The sequence below is a fragment of the Odontesthes bonariensis genome, chromosome 2 (assembly GCF_027942865.1).
Source record: "Odontesthes bonariensis isolate fOdoBon6 chromosome 2, fOdoBon6.hap1, whole genome shotgun sequence".
NCBI classification, from domain to species: domain Eukaryota; kingdom Metazoa; phylum Chordata; class Actinopteri; order Atheriniformes; family Atherinopsidae; genus Odontesthes; species Odontesthes bonariensis.
Genome location: NC_134507.1, coordinates 14,668,592 through 14,685,437, shown reverse-complemented (window position 1 = coordinate 14,685,437; position 16,846 = coordinate 14,668,592). Strand labels below are relative to the sequence as shown.

Genomic DNA, 16,846 nt, shown 5'->3' with positions numbered 1-16,846 from the left:
GTGGACTGGCAACCTGTTCAGGGAGTTCCAAGCCTCTCATCCAACGTCAGCTGGGATAGGCTTCAGCGCTCCCACAACCCTGAATTGGATTAATTGGGTATAGAAAATGAATGGATGGAGTAAGACCTGTAAAGTTGTGAGATGCCTTGGGGGCAGAGCGGTGGGAGTTTCTATTAAAATCCAAATATGTTATTTCATATGAAAGTAGTGAAAATTAATCAAAATGTTGTCAAATGTATCTACATAAGATCTACATAAATCTATTCCAAATTTAACTTCTTGAAAATGGAGCTTTCCGACTTACCATGAATGGATCTATGTGAACCCAAGCCACAATTCCTAAAATTAACCCAGTGGTTTTATTTGCTAAACCTAAACAAACAATTACTGAAATCTGAAGCGCAGTGAAAGTGGGCTAAGTACAAAATTCATCAAAACCTATAGGTTTAAAAATTATGTGAAACATTAAAATACTGGATATGGACTGGGGCATACCTTCAGTTCACATTAAACTCTCGACTGTTTAAAATAGCAAGGTACTGAAACTAGATCGTGTCTCACCACATCTGACCAGAAAAAGCAGACAATATCCTCAATTTAACTTGCCTTGATTGGCCCGTCAGTTGGACACTGGAAGACAACAAGTTTACTCTGACTAACTGACAGATATTGATCAAGCTTTCCCCACTGTGCCTCCATTTCCACACGTGCTTGCGCGAATATGTGTTTTCCTGTGCTTATGTGTGTGTTTATGTACCAGTTATTGACCAAAGATCAGAACTAACTGACTGATTATAAGACTAACTGCAGTGCTCTCACACACTACCATCCCTCAGAAGAAAATAACCTGGGTATGTGTAAGTGTGCTTTTGAGCAGGCTTCTCAGGCTTCCTCTAATCATCTCCACCTCTCTGTTGTGCTGTCAAATACACCAGAGTTAGTTGAGCTGTTACGGAGGAACCATCAAGGAATACAATAAAAGTCCTAAATTGGCTTTTCACTAGAAGGCTACATTTATATGGTTACTGATTGCATTTTTGCTTGTGCTGCCTCCTATTATCACACACACACACACACACACACACACACACACACACACACACACACACACACACAGATGAGATCATCTGTTAATAGCAGTTACATTTACCTATCATACATCCTCTGCACTAACCTGTGCAGTTACTCAAAACACACACTCACACAGTGATCTTCTTTTCTCAAACAGACATGATAAATGATGACCAATGACAGAGGACTGTTATATTTGAGTGAAAGGGTATAACAAAAGGGAGCAGTGTTGCAACCTGTACTATAACATGCAGTGTTATATCCTTTAGCTATATGCTGGTCTCTCCTCATCCCCATACGGATGAGTTACTCTCCATTTAATGGAGACTGGCTGAGCTAATGGACAGAAAATCATTCTGTAATGCAGATCAGATCTTGCGAGTGACAGAGCAGGAAAGCGATACACAGACACACAGTGAATGACACTGGGCTTTGTCACATTCAGACATATTTTCCGTCAATCAATCAGCTGCTTTTTGCTAAACATGTCTGACAAGATCGCAACATCAAACTGATGTTGCGAGAACATAAAAAGCTTCTGTCAGGTTTGTAACACGCTGGCTAGATCAAACTTTTTTTTTCCCACTCTTGCGGTTCCTTAATTCTTTCTTTCTTAGTTTGAGCTATCCATCGACCTTTCCCAGCCAAATTCAGCTCATTCCCATCTTAAAATTCTTGTTACTTTGTACTCAATCCTCTCCACTTGTTTCTTCTCTTTTTCCCCCTGCAGGCATTTCTAAATGAATGTGTTTACAGAGCAGGGGAACGGGAGAGGAGAAGAGGTTGTGGCACCAAGGGAGAGGAGAGCAAGGCTCTTTTTAATTAACGATCTCCTGGCCCCTCTGTAGATTCTATCAAAGATTAAAACTCATTTGGATTGATTCTGGCTTCCCGCCCTATTAAGCTATGGTCCCATGGTGGCCTGACGGAGTTGGAATGGAGGAAAGCAGGATAAGGGTCAGGAAAGAAGTTAGAGGTGATACAATGAGAAAGCTAAGTGACACAGATTTATAAGACACAGGATACAGAGACAGAGTGACACAATGACAATTCTACATCAAAGACAGATAGATATATATATGATCATATTACATAAGATAATTTGTCAGTGAGGAGATGGAGCTGTAGGGGTGGGGTGAACTATTAAAAAAAAAAGGATGAATCAAGGATGAATTTTCACTTTTTCCTTTAAAAATTGCAAAAATGTCTCAATTTACCTTCAGACACCCTTTTGAATTGCAACAAGTCTCAGGTGGGTAGATCCCATATTAGTGCAAAACAAAAAACATGGATATGGGTAATTTATTAGGAAAATATATGATTGACAAGGAGAGCTTTTAACATACAGCCAACAAATGCAAGCAAAAAATTTTTTTTTTTTTAATTAAAAAAAAAGAGCATTACTGGGCTTTACCTTCTGAATTCTCAACTCATCTTGTTGTTTTATCCCTCCATAAGCCTTATACCAAATTCTCTTCTTTTAGTATCCTGACCTTCTTTCCCTCCCTCATGCCATCAGTGATGTAACCACTGTGACTGATAAATCTAAGTTAACCACTCTAAGTATCCCTCCATGGAGGAATCCAGTCATTTCAAATCAGCAATTCCACGCACTTCCAGGAGGAATCCGAGCTCAGGAATCAAGACAGGATCCTCTTTGAGGCAAGTGTGTCACGCATGTCCTGGCACATGAGAAGACGCATTAAATTAAGGATTTTAAAACAGTACCAGAGATTGTTATGGTTGTTGCGGTGGTATAAAGTGCCATACCAAGAAAGTAACTCTAAGCTAGACTGACAGACAAACTCAACTAGGACAGCAATCTTTGCCCTAAAATCTTCTAGAAAAGGTAAGCTATGGAAGTCATGAAGTTGGATTTGCTGTCATAGAGCTTTCAGACCAGAAAAAAAAAAACCTTCACCTCAACACCTCTGGCAGCTCGAACAGTTATCTTTCTCGATCTAAATGAAGTCTGCCCTGATTGACATGTCACAGAAAGCAATTGCATTTCACGTCACTCATTAAGAGTTGTGTGAAAGAGAAATACACTGACTAGATTAATCAAACTCAGAACATCTTTGCAATGGGAAAGGTAAGAGCTGAGCTGCTGCACTTCAACCTAATAGGTATATTAGGTATCACAGAAGAGCCGGGTCGAGACTTTCACACATGAACAAGACAGTTGGGTGTTATCCATATAAAAGTCATTTTTACAATTAGAAAAAAACCCTGGTGGACAGAATAGAAAAAGACCTGGACAAAGTGTGCAGTGTTTTGTGCACAGCATATCGGGCATGGTGGATGAGGATCCTATTTATGTGTAATGTTTCTGTAGTGGTATCTATACTACGCATATACTGTATACATGTGGAAAGCATACAGGAAAGCAGAAAACCACACTCACCTGCCATGAATTCTCCAGATTATTGCCTGCTCTTTTCACAAGTTGAAGAGCTCAAAGTTTTTTTTCTTTTTGTTGTTTTTTTTTTCAAACGTAGTCCTACTGTAGGTACTACAGTATATCAAAAAACAGATTTTTGAGCTACATTCAGTTGACCTCCACATGCTCACACGTACTTAAGAAAAAAGAAAAGCAATTTGAGTTGGGAATAAAGACAACGTGTAAGGTACAATGCACAAAAGGCTAACCCAACATCAAAATCCAGCCCAGTTGCCGGAAAAAAATTTTGGCATTTTATGCTTGTGCAAACCATGTATATTTTTCTAATGTCAAGGTTTCTGTACCAAACGAGGGTGCATGTTTTTGAAAAGCTTCATATTTAGCTAAACTATGATTAACCGAGTAGTTTTGGCAAGTCAATCCAAATGGTAAGAACATGACAAAAGAAACAAATAAATAAAAACCTGACCTCACTCAGAAAAAACTGTTGTCTGAGGGGAGCCTTGGTATAAAAACAAAACAAAAAACAGGAGACCCCTTGACTTCCTCCACCATCCTTCCATGCTAATGCCGACTCTATTGATGTTGACAAGGCACAAACATTTGCATTTTGTTGGAGCATTTGCTGTCGACAACAAATATTGCTGCTGGATGTGTCAGAGCACCGACCCCAAAAGTCACCTTTTGCATATGTTTTGCACCTGTTTGAAACCACGTCACAAAGAGTGGAGTAGATGAGATGACAGAAAAAGCACTTCATCCAAGTATTAAAATGACATTGAGAGCTCATAAAAACTTTGGCAGGATGGACATCATAGATCATCTGAGGATGAGGTAAAAACAACAAACCAATCGACAATCAGACAATCGAAGTTTAAAAAGTAGAAAATACAATATTTTGTGAAATGCACCCCTGCTGTCTTCTTCACCAGTGGATCCAGTGACGTACACTATTAGCATGAAACACAAAAGAGGGATGATTGGCAGACTATCTTCCAGCCATGGCAGATTTAGCCTTTAGGTAATATTCTCAAATTAGAAAAAAAAGGAATCACGGCAAGGTTGAGATAATAGCTGCATATGAGATATTGGGTGTGTGTTCTCTTTCGTGTGTGTAGGTGATATGACTCCTCTTGAGTGTGGCTTGTGAGGTGGAAGAGGAGATTACTGCTCCACGCGTCTATAATTACCTTTCATCTCTCAGCCGGTGCTCTTAAAGACAACACAGAATACCAGGCTATTGCACACTCCAACACATGCGCACTTAGTGGGGCACACTTCAGTAGAGCGTAACAGGCTGAGAGGGAGTTATTTCTAGAGGGTTACATTTCACTCGAATTGGGATTGGAGACCACCCACACTGCCTTTAAGCAACACAGGTCATCTAAGCTTCAATCACACACACACACACACACAAGTCACTGGTACTGTAAGTAAGAGGAATGACTCACCTGTGGCTGTCCTTCCCACACACACACAAAAACACCCCCATTCTCACAAATACAGTTCTCATATCCCACTGTAGACTTTTTGTGTTTTGTTTGCGATGAAGGAAGAAAAATAAATAAATAAATAAAAAATAAAAAATAAAAATCAACCGTCAAACCTGATAATGGCTTAAAAATATGCTAGTTATGGAGTGGTTACTGCTTGTGAATGCTGCATTTCAAACTTGGCTCCTCCTCTCCCGCAGTGCAGAGTAACAGGAGTGTTCTGAACAAAGAGGAATGAAAAACTCATTATACTGGTGTTTCAGTGTTTTCCTAAAGCACGAATAAACATGTGCACATATTCCCACAACCCTGCGGGAAGGTGCTGCACTGTCAGATTTAAAGTTAAAGTCTACATTCTAGGCATGAATGTATAAGTGTTAGTGTGGTGATATGCCTAAAACAATGCATCCTAAGAATAATAAGGGTCATTTTTCTGGCAATGAAGGGTATAGTACTAGACCAACTGTTTTTTTTTTTCTTACGTTGAGAGTAAAGCACCTTTGAACCCTACATTTTGGTCTCCTTTAACATGCTGGATTCTCCTTTTTCATGTGGCTTTAATAAAATGTGCCAAGTTTGGTGCGTGTTCTACTATATTGCACAAATTAAATACAATAGATTTCCACTTTTTCATTGTTTCATCTACAATTTGTTGATTTGCGCCCATAAAATAGTCAGAAAAGCAGACAAGTATTTCTCCCCAGCAGCACTTAAGGAAGCTTGGTTCCTCTTTATAAATCCTGAGATTTCTTTTTCTGTGCGAAGCCTTTTAAACCATTGACGGCATGCCTTTTTGTTCTTAACCATGAATTTCTCTTTCACTGATCATGTGAAAAATCAGCAATGGAATGGTCACTCAGTCTTTGCTGCTTTCCATGCATCAGATTGTTGCATGTAGATTGGTTTGGCCGGTTCCACTTTTTTTTTTTCTATACTTTTGATTTATATTCTTACTCTGTGTTTATTGTATGATTCATAGAAGATGCTGGTGTGGTAGATCTGTCTGTAACACCAAACATTTCTTCTATCTTGGACACTACAAGAATAATTTGGAGTCTGTTTGTGAGCAAAAATTACAGCTCTTCTGACGAGATGTACTTTTTCCTAATGATGTTTGGTTGGTTATCGTGGATGCCCTTATTAAATGTAAACCTAACGAATTCTGCTTGCTTTTGACACTTAAGTTCTGTTTTGTTATTATAGCTGCAAAAGCCTTGTCCAATGTGCTTCAGGGTGGGGATTTTTTTGGTACATTCAGTGACTTTTTCTCTGCCATACCAACCAAAAAAAGAACCATCACTGCGTTTCAGGACACCTTTTTACAATCAACTGACTCAATAAGGCCTTATTCAGAACATGAATAATAAGGAAATAAAAGTCTAGCAAGATTAGTGTCACAAGGCACAGTGTACAATTTATCCCCGATTTCAAGCATGAGCCATAAATTTAGAATTGCATGGCAAGAAAGTCAACATTTTAAAGACCCCCAGAAAGAAATTACAAATTATGTTCTCAGAGGAGCTTATTCTTGTTAAGAAGAACCAAACATCTTTCAGTGTGCAATGAGGCACTGCAGTGGATGGCTTATCTGCTGCGCTGGCTCTGTGTTAATACTCTTATCTCGTGTGCAAAAATTCCAAATGGACAAATCCAAAAATACAAATTGTATATCATGGGCCCATCTCGTTAAATGTCTCCAAAATGTATTTTTCCATCTTTAGAGATTTCCTGGTTCTGTACAATTGCGTTATTTTTTTTTTTACAGCTGTAGGCAGGTGAGGGAAAACTAATCTTTTTATTGTGCAAAATGCCTAATGTCAGCTCAGTTAATCAGGTCATTGTACTTATGACAAACTTGAACACATTTCAAAGTGGGTAACGTTGCAGTCAACTGCTTTCATGATTTAAATAAATGAGAAAAAAAAAAACGCCATCCACAACAGACAAGGGATATTTCTTGAAAATATTAGGTACGTCTAATCTTTATTACACCAACTCTTGGCAAGAGGCAGCCTTAATAACCATGCCAGCCATCAGGATTTACCATGTTTGAGAGTTGACAATGTCTTAAAAAGATGAATTAACCATGCAATTCACAGCTTTGAAAAAGTCATTAACTATGCCAGAAGTAAATTGCTAGGGCACAGTGAGAGACTTAGTGGCGCACTTCCTCCCCCATTGCTCAACTATTTAAAAAGCACTATGACTTCTTGTGGACAGACACAGGGGATGACTTCAACAAGCTGGAATGAAAAGAGGAGAGGGAGTTATGTGAAAGGAGAAAATGGGAATACTTCTGAAGAGTCTACATGTACATCATAGAGAGTTTAATCTCCTCCATTTACCAAACAACTTTGAATTCATACTAATCAGAAAATTATTGTAGAGAGAAGATAAAGGCAATTTAAAGCAGGGCTCAGTAATACGGGGTTTGTTTACCATGCAATACACACCCCAAAGCTGTAGGGGGAGCTCCCTAGAAAATAGGCGACAGTCTAGCCAGACTGTCGTAAACCCACCAGAGGCAATTTACGGTTTATTTTTCAACACACTGGTAGAGAGTTGGAGAAGACGATGGAGGTTCGCGATGTCTTCAAAGGTATGTAGTAAAAGTAATTATCAAAGCAGTAGCTATAAAAGCAAAGAATGAATTGTAAACCATATGTGCATGTTTGTCTTGTACTATATCCACAGCCCTTTTACAGACAGCCGTTCCACTTCCTATTCGCCCCATTATAAAAAATTTGGCTGCAGTTCAGTTGATTTTGTCTGGGGGCGCTGGCGAGCGAGTGCAGAATGACCATTTTCCATAGGGCTGGCGCTAATAACTCAAAAAATGTCCCCGCTAGCGGCTGAAACCTGAAAATAATACTGTGGTTTCTGACAGAGGGATGTGGATTTATATTGGAAGTACTATAACCTGGGAGTTATAGCTTTCTGTTTTCTTACAGGTCTGGCATTTGCGAGTCAGTATCCGCTAGCATTTAGCTAACGGAATCTGAAGAACGCACGGCTGATTACGACCGGCTGCTTTACGGCACTCGTCCACTGTGCCAGAGTGCTAACCTGGTGCCGCTAACAACAACCAAAACTAAACCAGAGGCTAGTCAGAGAGTATGTAAAAGGGCTGTGCTGAAACCTGTAACTATTTGAGCTAACACCCCTCTGCTAGCTCAGCGCTAGGACTGACCATGCCGTAAAGTGATGCCACATGCGTGACGTCACTCGGGATGCAATACTGACAATAAATGTGTATTTTAAACAAATCTAGTGAGTCTAAAAAATCAAACCAAGTGCCGTTTGAAAGGATAATTTATCCTGCCTTTAGGAAAATTAAAATGAAAAAATATAAAAAATTCTATCAAAAGCAATGGCTGCATCTAAGGTGGATTTCACAGTATCACCATAGAGTTCGGCGTGCTCTGCACTGCTTCGTTGGCGCCCCTAGAGTGCAGTACCACCCGGAAATAGCCGCCAGTTTTCCCTCTCCTCATAATAGAGCTTGAAAGTCCCGCCCCCTTTTTTGCTTCTTCTTCCTACTTCCGTCGTCCCCATGGGACCTCATGCCTGGATCTATTAACATGGGCAGGATGATGTCTTCTGTTCCCAGTCATTATATGCCTTTTTACAGTACACGCATGATGTTCTGGGGTTAAATATGGATGAGTTCATGCAAAAACATTGGCGATTTGTCGTAGGAGTGCCTGGTTAAACGTTGTAAAAAAAAGTTAGGGTAAAAAGACTACATTGCGTCGCATATGCTACGTCACTGATCCCACATTAACTGTATACCGGCGGTCTCGCTGGCTGGCATAGACGAAGCCAGACATATCACCACCAGCATAGCAGAAGCTCTCCACGTGCCCCGACTGGTAGTGGTTCTCTCCTCGGCTCACAAGTTTTCGTTCGCCCTCGAAAAACTGAGTGAAACTGGGCAACGACAGCGCCATTCTTCCACTCCTCCGCGCGCCCAAACGTGATGACGTTTATTTTCCGTGCCAAACGCTACATGCTGTAGTTCGAGAAATGCTCAGAAAAATAACTTAACAATGAAGCACTTATGCCCGCTAAACTGTTACACTACTGGTATGAAAAAATATTAAAAATGTCCTACACAACATATGTGAAATGCAAGACTCAATTCCATCAAGCGCAAAAAATAGTTTTATTCCGTCTTGGCTCCGTCATTGACTTGAATTGCAAATTATTACACTTCCGTGGTCCCGAGGGGAGGAAGTTGAATGACGTCAAGGAGGCGGGACTTTCAAGCTCTATAGAGACTCTCTGCTATATCATTGTATGCTCGGCTCAGAGCCCTTTACGACGTGCCGTGAAGCAGTAGTTCTCGGCTCTCGTGTGTCGCTAGACTTCCAGAGCTAAACAAAGCACGCGGCGCCACAGGCAAAGTTGCAAGCGCTGTTTCGGGCTAGGGCCACCAGATGGAGATGGAAATGTCACCGTTTTCATCGGAACGGGTCAGCCAAGCAAACTGATGATTGCCAAGCAATTTTATGACCATGAAAAAGTTGCATAGCATGTCTTTAAAGGAAAAATCCAGGAGAAAAATTAAATATCATTTTGAACTTTCAACAAACCATTGTAGAAAAACAGCAAAACTCATACTTCTTAATTTAACTACACACAAACACCTAACAAATATCAGTTAGAACATTTTAAGAAAGTTTTCTTTTCTATTGCGGGACTGGTCCCAAAAACTTTGCTTTGGTTATTATTGTTCAACAGAAAGTTTTTCTGATGTCAACGTAACATTAGTCCTACCTAACCATGCTCTACAGGATGTTCATATTTGGCCATGTTAATGTGGCCATTAATGAACATATTAATGTTCATTTGATTGCATGAACATTACCCCAAAGGTTGTTTTGGTTGTTGTACAGTTCACCAGCAAAGTTTTTTTTTCCTAAATAAATGTAACATTAGTTTTTAGTTGCAGTTTTTGAGGATTTGCGTAACGTTCTCTGCAGAATGTTATTGTTTGGGTTCATAAAAATCCTGGAACATTACCCGAAAGTTAGTTTTTCCTTTAATATGGTTCACCAAAGAACCTTTTAATAATACAGCTTCACTATTTACCCTTTCAGTTCACCTTTTGGAAAGCCTTATGACAAACATCGCCAGATGTTAATTTATGGTTCTGTCTATCTAACTTAATGGAGTCAGTCAGCGTTAGTTCTGTGCTTGAGAGATGCATAAATATATACATATTCCCACACTTTGGTAAGGACAAGATATTCACAGATAAACCCAGCAGAATATACTCACTCACTGGCTTTTAAAAACACACTTATTTATTCAGGATGCATTTAAATTATGACAAAGCACTGCTTTGCTGCTAATGCGTGAACTCGTGCAAATGAGATTATGGTGTCCATGGCGAGCCCGAGGCACGCTGCTGTCTGGACGGGCACGTCTTCCCTTTGAAGGCCTGCGATGTGTCCAGGATTTAAACCAAGGTTCTCATTTAGGTATGCAAACGGTATAATTAGAGGATACTGCGAGGCGAGGCTGTAATGTAACCACTGAAGCCTGCGACGACAAGGAAACACCTGAAGAGAGTGCTCAGCTCACAAAGGAACATAATACAAAGCATAGGTATGTTAACAGGCATCATAGATGGCTATATGTTACATGTGCGTCAAGTCTTATCTGTGCTGATAAAGTGGAGGTATTAGTCCTCCAATATAGAGACAGAGAACATTGTAGTTTCCCTTCAAGCAGCTGGCTGTTGTGGTTTTATTGGAGCCACTGTGCAGACCCAAAATTACGCACACATCATTTCCGTCAGCTGCACTCATGCACAGCCCTTTTTGTATTTGCCGAAGTCTGGGTCAAATCGGCAAAGCTCATAGGAATGAGAGGGATTTCTGAAGTGATAACACGCCGAAGCAGAGGAATGTGGTCGGTTTCGGTCTGACAAGTGTTCTCTACCCGCAGCGCTTTACAACAACACGTGTTTCGCGACAGAAGGTGGTCTCCCATCGCTGAGGCACGCCAGCAAATCACACTAAAATTCTTATCAGAGACAAAACATCATTTGCCAGCATTACACACAAGTCACTGAAAACCGAGTGTCATGCAACAAAAGATACAATATTTCAGTGTTTCGTATTTTTCAACTTGTATCCCTCTTTTTTTTAATCCCTATTTGGGGAAAAATATAGCTACTGTAAGGGGTAGAACAATAACGGGCAAAGAGCGGAGAAATGATAGTATCATTAAAACTTAACATTAAAAATGATGCATAAAGAAAATAAGTAGTGCACTGCAAATTAACTATCAAAATCCATGAAAAGGCTGGTTCTTTTCAGTGATGCGATTATCTTACAGGTTGCAACAATTCAAACCCGCCTGAAGTTAGGTGGGCCAGCATGTCGGCTATTCATATTGAATCTTTTCATGCAGGGAATCAGACAACATCCACCGCTGTGTCTGACGCCGGTTCACTCACCCGTCAGCTGGTCATAGGATCCGTCCAGCTCTCTCGAGTCCGAGAAGCTTTGGTCACAGTTTTTCGTCTTCATATTCCCCGTGTGCGCCGGAATGTGGAACTGTGGCAAGCAGTTGATATGTTGGCGAGTCTTTAAAAAAAAAATAATAAGAAGAATAACTGCTTTTATATTTCGTCTTTACGTAGGTGGGCTACAGGTATACTACCGTTAATTAGTCATAATTGGCGTGCTAAAAACAAACGGGGAGCGCGGTGTTTGTCGTTATGTCCCGTGGCTGTTTCTGTGTGCGCTCTCGGCATCCAGGAGCTGAGTGTAACAAGCGCGCTTCTGGTCGGCACTCTCACTTGGGCAGGCAAGCGCGCACGCGTACGCTTAAGAGTGCGCACAGAGAAGGAAGATTGCAGAAAGACTTTTATGTTTTATTTTTCAAATGAAATGGAGAGGGATGGTCTTTGAAATATCTTCAGATAAAATATGAATGACACTTGTGAATTTAATTTTCCTGGAATGCACAGCTGCACATCTGACTTCAGTCCTGCAGATCTATCTTGGTGTGTTGGTCCTGTGTCCGCTTCTCTGCCATTAATATCACCATCACATCCCCTCCTAATGTTCCTCTCTGAGTCAGAGCCATGTTGAATGTGTACAGAGACATCAACAGGAGCAACAAGGAGCACACTGCTGCTGCCAGGCAGAGGTTCCGTCTATATCTGATCTATAAATACTCACCAGCTCTGGGAAGCCTTGTGTCTATTGCTTTTCCTCCACTCATCTCTCCCTTTTGGTGTATTTGCCTCATTTCACCTCACTCGCTTACTACACTATCACATTTGATCACAATCTGTCAAGCAATCCGTCTTTCGTGTCATAATTTTCTACAATACATCAGGGTTACATTCTTCATCCCTTATAGTCCATCCCTCCATTTGTTTGTCTCATGCATAAACATTTGGAATTTTTGTCCCCGTCGTGGTGATTTAGATGTTAATGTTTTTTGCCAGTCTTTTTGAGTGTGCACTGGATGTTATAGATTCCTTTCATTTCACTACTCAGTCATCCATCTTCCTCTCACAGGAATCAGTTGACATCTGAATTAGACACATGTCAATAAAAAGGTTGGCAGTAAGACCCTGGTTTCATCTTTATGCATCAGATCTGTCACTTGAGTTATTCAAATGTGCAACTGTCTTATGGATATTATCATTTGCTCTTTTAGTGGATGCTGAGTGATTGTGGCCTTTTGACTTGCTTGATATCTATTGGTAATACAGCGAGAGAGTGACAGCATGTAAGCTGCTCCATGGGTTAGTGTTGCTGATGACGCTTTGCTTTCATTCAAGATGAAATGCTGATTTTGTTTGACAAGGTGCTACTGTTAAAAGTTCAGCTGTTGAGATTAAATAAAAAAATAATAATAATAAAAAAAGCGTCATACTTTAGAGTAAAACAATCGTATTTTTTTCTCATTGGGGTTTTCCCCACTTTTGTTAAGCATGGAAATATTTTAAATTTCAAAATCCCCCTCTTTCAGTTTCAATAGCAAACTATTCCTCTCCATCTATTTTCATCTAGAGCTGACAAGATAGAAGTCTGACTTTGTTCCGCAGTTTTCATAGAACTGCTAGTTTTGATTGTGAATAGGCTGAACAGTTAGAAAAGACATCTGTCAATTTTTTTGCTTTTTTCTTGAAATGTTATCATGGGATTCTTTTATTCTTCAAATCAAAGGCTTTTTTTGCAATTCAGACATCACAGAGTTGGAGGGTCACAAAAGCAGCTGAAATGTTAGTGAGATCATTCAACACTGGACACTGACTTTCACCAAACTCTTATCAGCGAGTAGATGAACGTATTTTATGCCAGAAAGGAGGTCCAGGTTTAAAAAAAAAAAAAAAAAAACGAAATTCCCCTTTAAGTGTCAGGGAGGGTATCACGTTCTCCTGTCAGGATCCATGGATAATGTACCCTTTGGTGTCTTTTGTTGGGTTAACAACTTGTTTTTCTGCCAGGATGTCAAATTCTGCTGTTTGATCAGGACCCCATGGCATCTCTAGAGGCTCACACTGTCTTTTCACTGGTGTTTGATTTGTTTTTTTCCAGTTCCACTCACTGTTTGGCTAGATTTAGACACGAAAAACTCTTTGTTTGTGGTTTGATGTAAAAGACACCAGCTTACAAAGCTTGAAAACCGACTCCACCGTTCAACACCACCATAGCGAAAATGGGAAAGTGTTAATGTTGTGAAAGGATGCACTATTAGCCAAACCCTGATCTTATTCTCATCCATATTCAAAGTGGTTTTTGTGCTTAAACTTAGCAATGTAGTTTTTGTGCTAAACATAATTTTCATTTTCATTTTCAAACAATGATTTTCACAACAGTGGACGAAACTTTACCATTATTCACTGGATTCAGTCCATCAACGCGTCATTACAAACCATGGTAATAGTTTGCATATTCTTGTGTGTTTACATTTAATACAAACCACAAAATGTTCCAAGATTCCTACTGACAAGTAGTTTCTCCACCAGAGTGAATTAATGCAAAGCAAATACCAGAAATCCCTGTGATCATTTTATATTTGTAGATCCCATGAATAGACATAATACCAATATTTGTCTCATCGGTATTGCAATATAGACAGGGTGGAGATTTCTAAACCAACAAACAATCACACACTGGAGTGTTGCGAGACCTGGTGTCAGTTTTAATTCAGCAGACTCTCTCCTCGAGTCCAGAGTGCACCCTCAGTGAGATGCTGCTGTTTACCACATTCTGCCTTGAATCCAGCAGTTCAAGTCTCTTGACAGACTTGTTTTCATTTCAGTTCCTTTTCTTACTTACTATTTTCATTCAATCAAATAATAAAAATATCACGATTTGGTGCCAAATTCAGCCTTCTGTAACATTTCTCACAAAGCATCTCTTGGTGAGGCGGGAGACACCCCACAACTCGGTTAACTGAGAGCCATTCACATTATACGTATCCATGGCTGAGAAATGTGAAGATGCCACGTGTCACCTCTATGTGGTGACTTGGCAGCAATAATGACAAACTGGAAGAATCCACAAATAACTTTGGCCTTGGTACATCAGGCCAACTCTGTTGTGGAGAACTTATTGCCACTTGTTTTTCCAACAAGAAACCTTGTGACTGCAGCTGTTAGCTTATTTGACCAGACTCCAGCATGTGCATGTAAATAATTTCAACCCTATGTATGGTTATCTGGAATCTCCTAATCACATACAAATGGCCTACATGGTTGGTTTAAATTTGGAGTGCAGAGTATGACTAAAAGGCACTAAAACATTATGACAGAGAGGGGACTTAGAACCATGAAGAGCTTCATTTGAACCCAGCATGCAGCCAATAAACACAGGGTGGCCCACAATAACCACAAGGCCTGCTTTTTCTGTCATCTAATACCAGCAAAATATTTCACACATACGTACAATTGGATAGTGATTGGATTTCTGTGTGTGGTAAATGAAAGGAGACAAGGAAAGGTGAAAACTAAATGAAGGCAAGGAGGAGTGTGCAAGAATGAGGGATGGGGGAAGTGGGGAGATCGATTCATGCCCAGTTAGAGGGGATTTAGCGATTCGCAGCCAAAATAAAGAGAATTGGGTAGTCATTGATGAGGAGACTGTCTGTGACTGCAGGGGCAGTGATAATAGAGTCGAGAGTTTTAGACAAAGCCAGATGTTGATGTGAACAAGTCATAACTGTGCACTGACCCAGAGACAACCTTGTTATACCACAGAACGTAATTGAAGGAACTGGGCACGGTGCCAGCAAGGCAGTGAAGTCTGCCGTTTTGTTTGCATCCAGAATTTTAACATCGGGAACATCAAGAAGAGAGCAAAGACATTTAACATGGTTCCGATGTAAGATTATTTCCTTCTGATGACCAACATAAAGAAGCGACGTTTTACATTTTGTAAAAGTCAGTGAAATCCATAAGGTCCTGGTATTCAAACAGAGTTTATGTTTCATTCTAATATCAGTGGTAAAACAAACAACAAAAAAACCCAACAAAACTGGATATTGTGTATGATAAATGTATATATTTCGATAAAGCTTCACTTATTTTGTAGCTCCAAGTCATCTTGTATTTGAATGTAGTTTCATAGTTGAAGCTTCAAATAGCCAATTAAGTCTACTATAAACCTCTAGTACCTTGCAACCACATTGTTCACACTTTCTCAAAAGCTTAAACAAGTTACCGATTCTGTGTCTGCAAGTGACTGATAAAAACTCTTAGAAAGGATGAGAAAAAAGCTTCCGAGATACACTCTGGTTGCTTGCTGCAACCTGAAGGTCAGTTCCCCGTCCTTGGGAACTCTCTCATGAGCCAAACTGCAGCATGAATATTAATGGCAAAAAAGTCTGGGATCCCCAAAGGTATGCGCATGTACGCTCAAGTCTACATTGATGCCAACCAAAAATCTGTATCTGTAACAGCATTTTGTGTCCGTCTTGTGTAGAGTTTTGTTTTTATTCAAACATAAGATTCAATATCATGTGAGAGAATAAGGGTGAAGATTATTAGGCAGAAAAATTCTGCTTCTCAGCAGAAAAAGAAAAACGGAGTAAGAAGGATTAACTCAGAAACAGCTGCCACAGCGTGTATTTTCAAACTTCAAACTTCCCAAAGTACATAGAAAGAATGCCTTCTTGTTAAGCAGCATTAAAAAGCACTTTGAACGTCTAAATGGCACTTCCTCTCATTATTCACTGCAGCCAGCGACCTCCAACTCAGAGCTGACGGCTTTACCTCGGTCACACAGTCAATACTGGCAGAGGGGCTGATTGATGATGTCTAGTGAGACTTAGCCACACGCACACATGCATGTCAAAACACACACGCAGATTTATCAGTCCTGGACAAATCATCCAGTCATTTGAAATCCAATCATTTGTACATGATTTTTCTCATAGCAGATTTATTTCTTTTTATAATTTGGAGTTCTATTTAAATTGCTTTCAGCCTCAGCTCTTTAGATTTTGATATGATGCCACTATATAATTCAGTTTGTTAAAGGTTTGAATAAAACAGGTTCCACCTGTCACTCTGAGGAGTTCATGATAATTGTCAGTTAATGAGTAACTTGCGATTCTACATTTTATGGACTTAAAGGTTTCATCACTTTAACGTAGTTTTGACTGATCAGAGTTTCCTTGTTTTTTTAATGACAGAAGAAAGGCACACAGAAAGGCCTCAGCCAGGATTCAAACCAGGAACCCTCTTGCTGTGAGGCAACAGTACTAACCACCACACCACGGTGCAGCCCCCAGAATGCATTTAAGTCCCATAAACTTTTGCCCCGAGCAGCAGCCTGCATGGCTCCAATCCAAATACTTTCATTTGATATACGATTAGAATCAGTTTCCAATTGACTTTGCTGAT

General features: G+C 40.0%; 1 protein-coding gene across 2 annotated transcripts in view; it reads right to left on the bottom strand.

Annotated features, from left to right (window-relative positions):
• Positions 1-12,027, bottom strand: part of LOC142393041 (A-type potassium channel modulatory protein KCNIP2) — a 103,084-nt gene extending 91,057 nt beyond the window's left edge. For both annotated transcript variants that reach the window (XM_075478251.1, XM_075478250.1), the window contains exon 1: positions 11,435-12,027. In XM_075478251.1, coding sequence (XP_075334366.1) covers positions 11,435-11,507 — 73 coding nt within the window. In that variant the 5' untranslated portion in view covers positions 11,508-12,027. The remainder of the gene's footprint in view (positions 1-11,434) is intronic.
• Between the last annotated feature and the right edge of the window lie 4,819 nt (positions 12,028-16,846).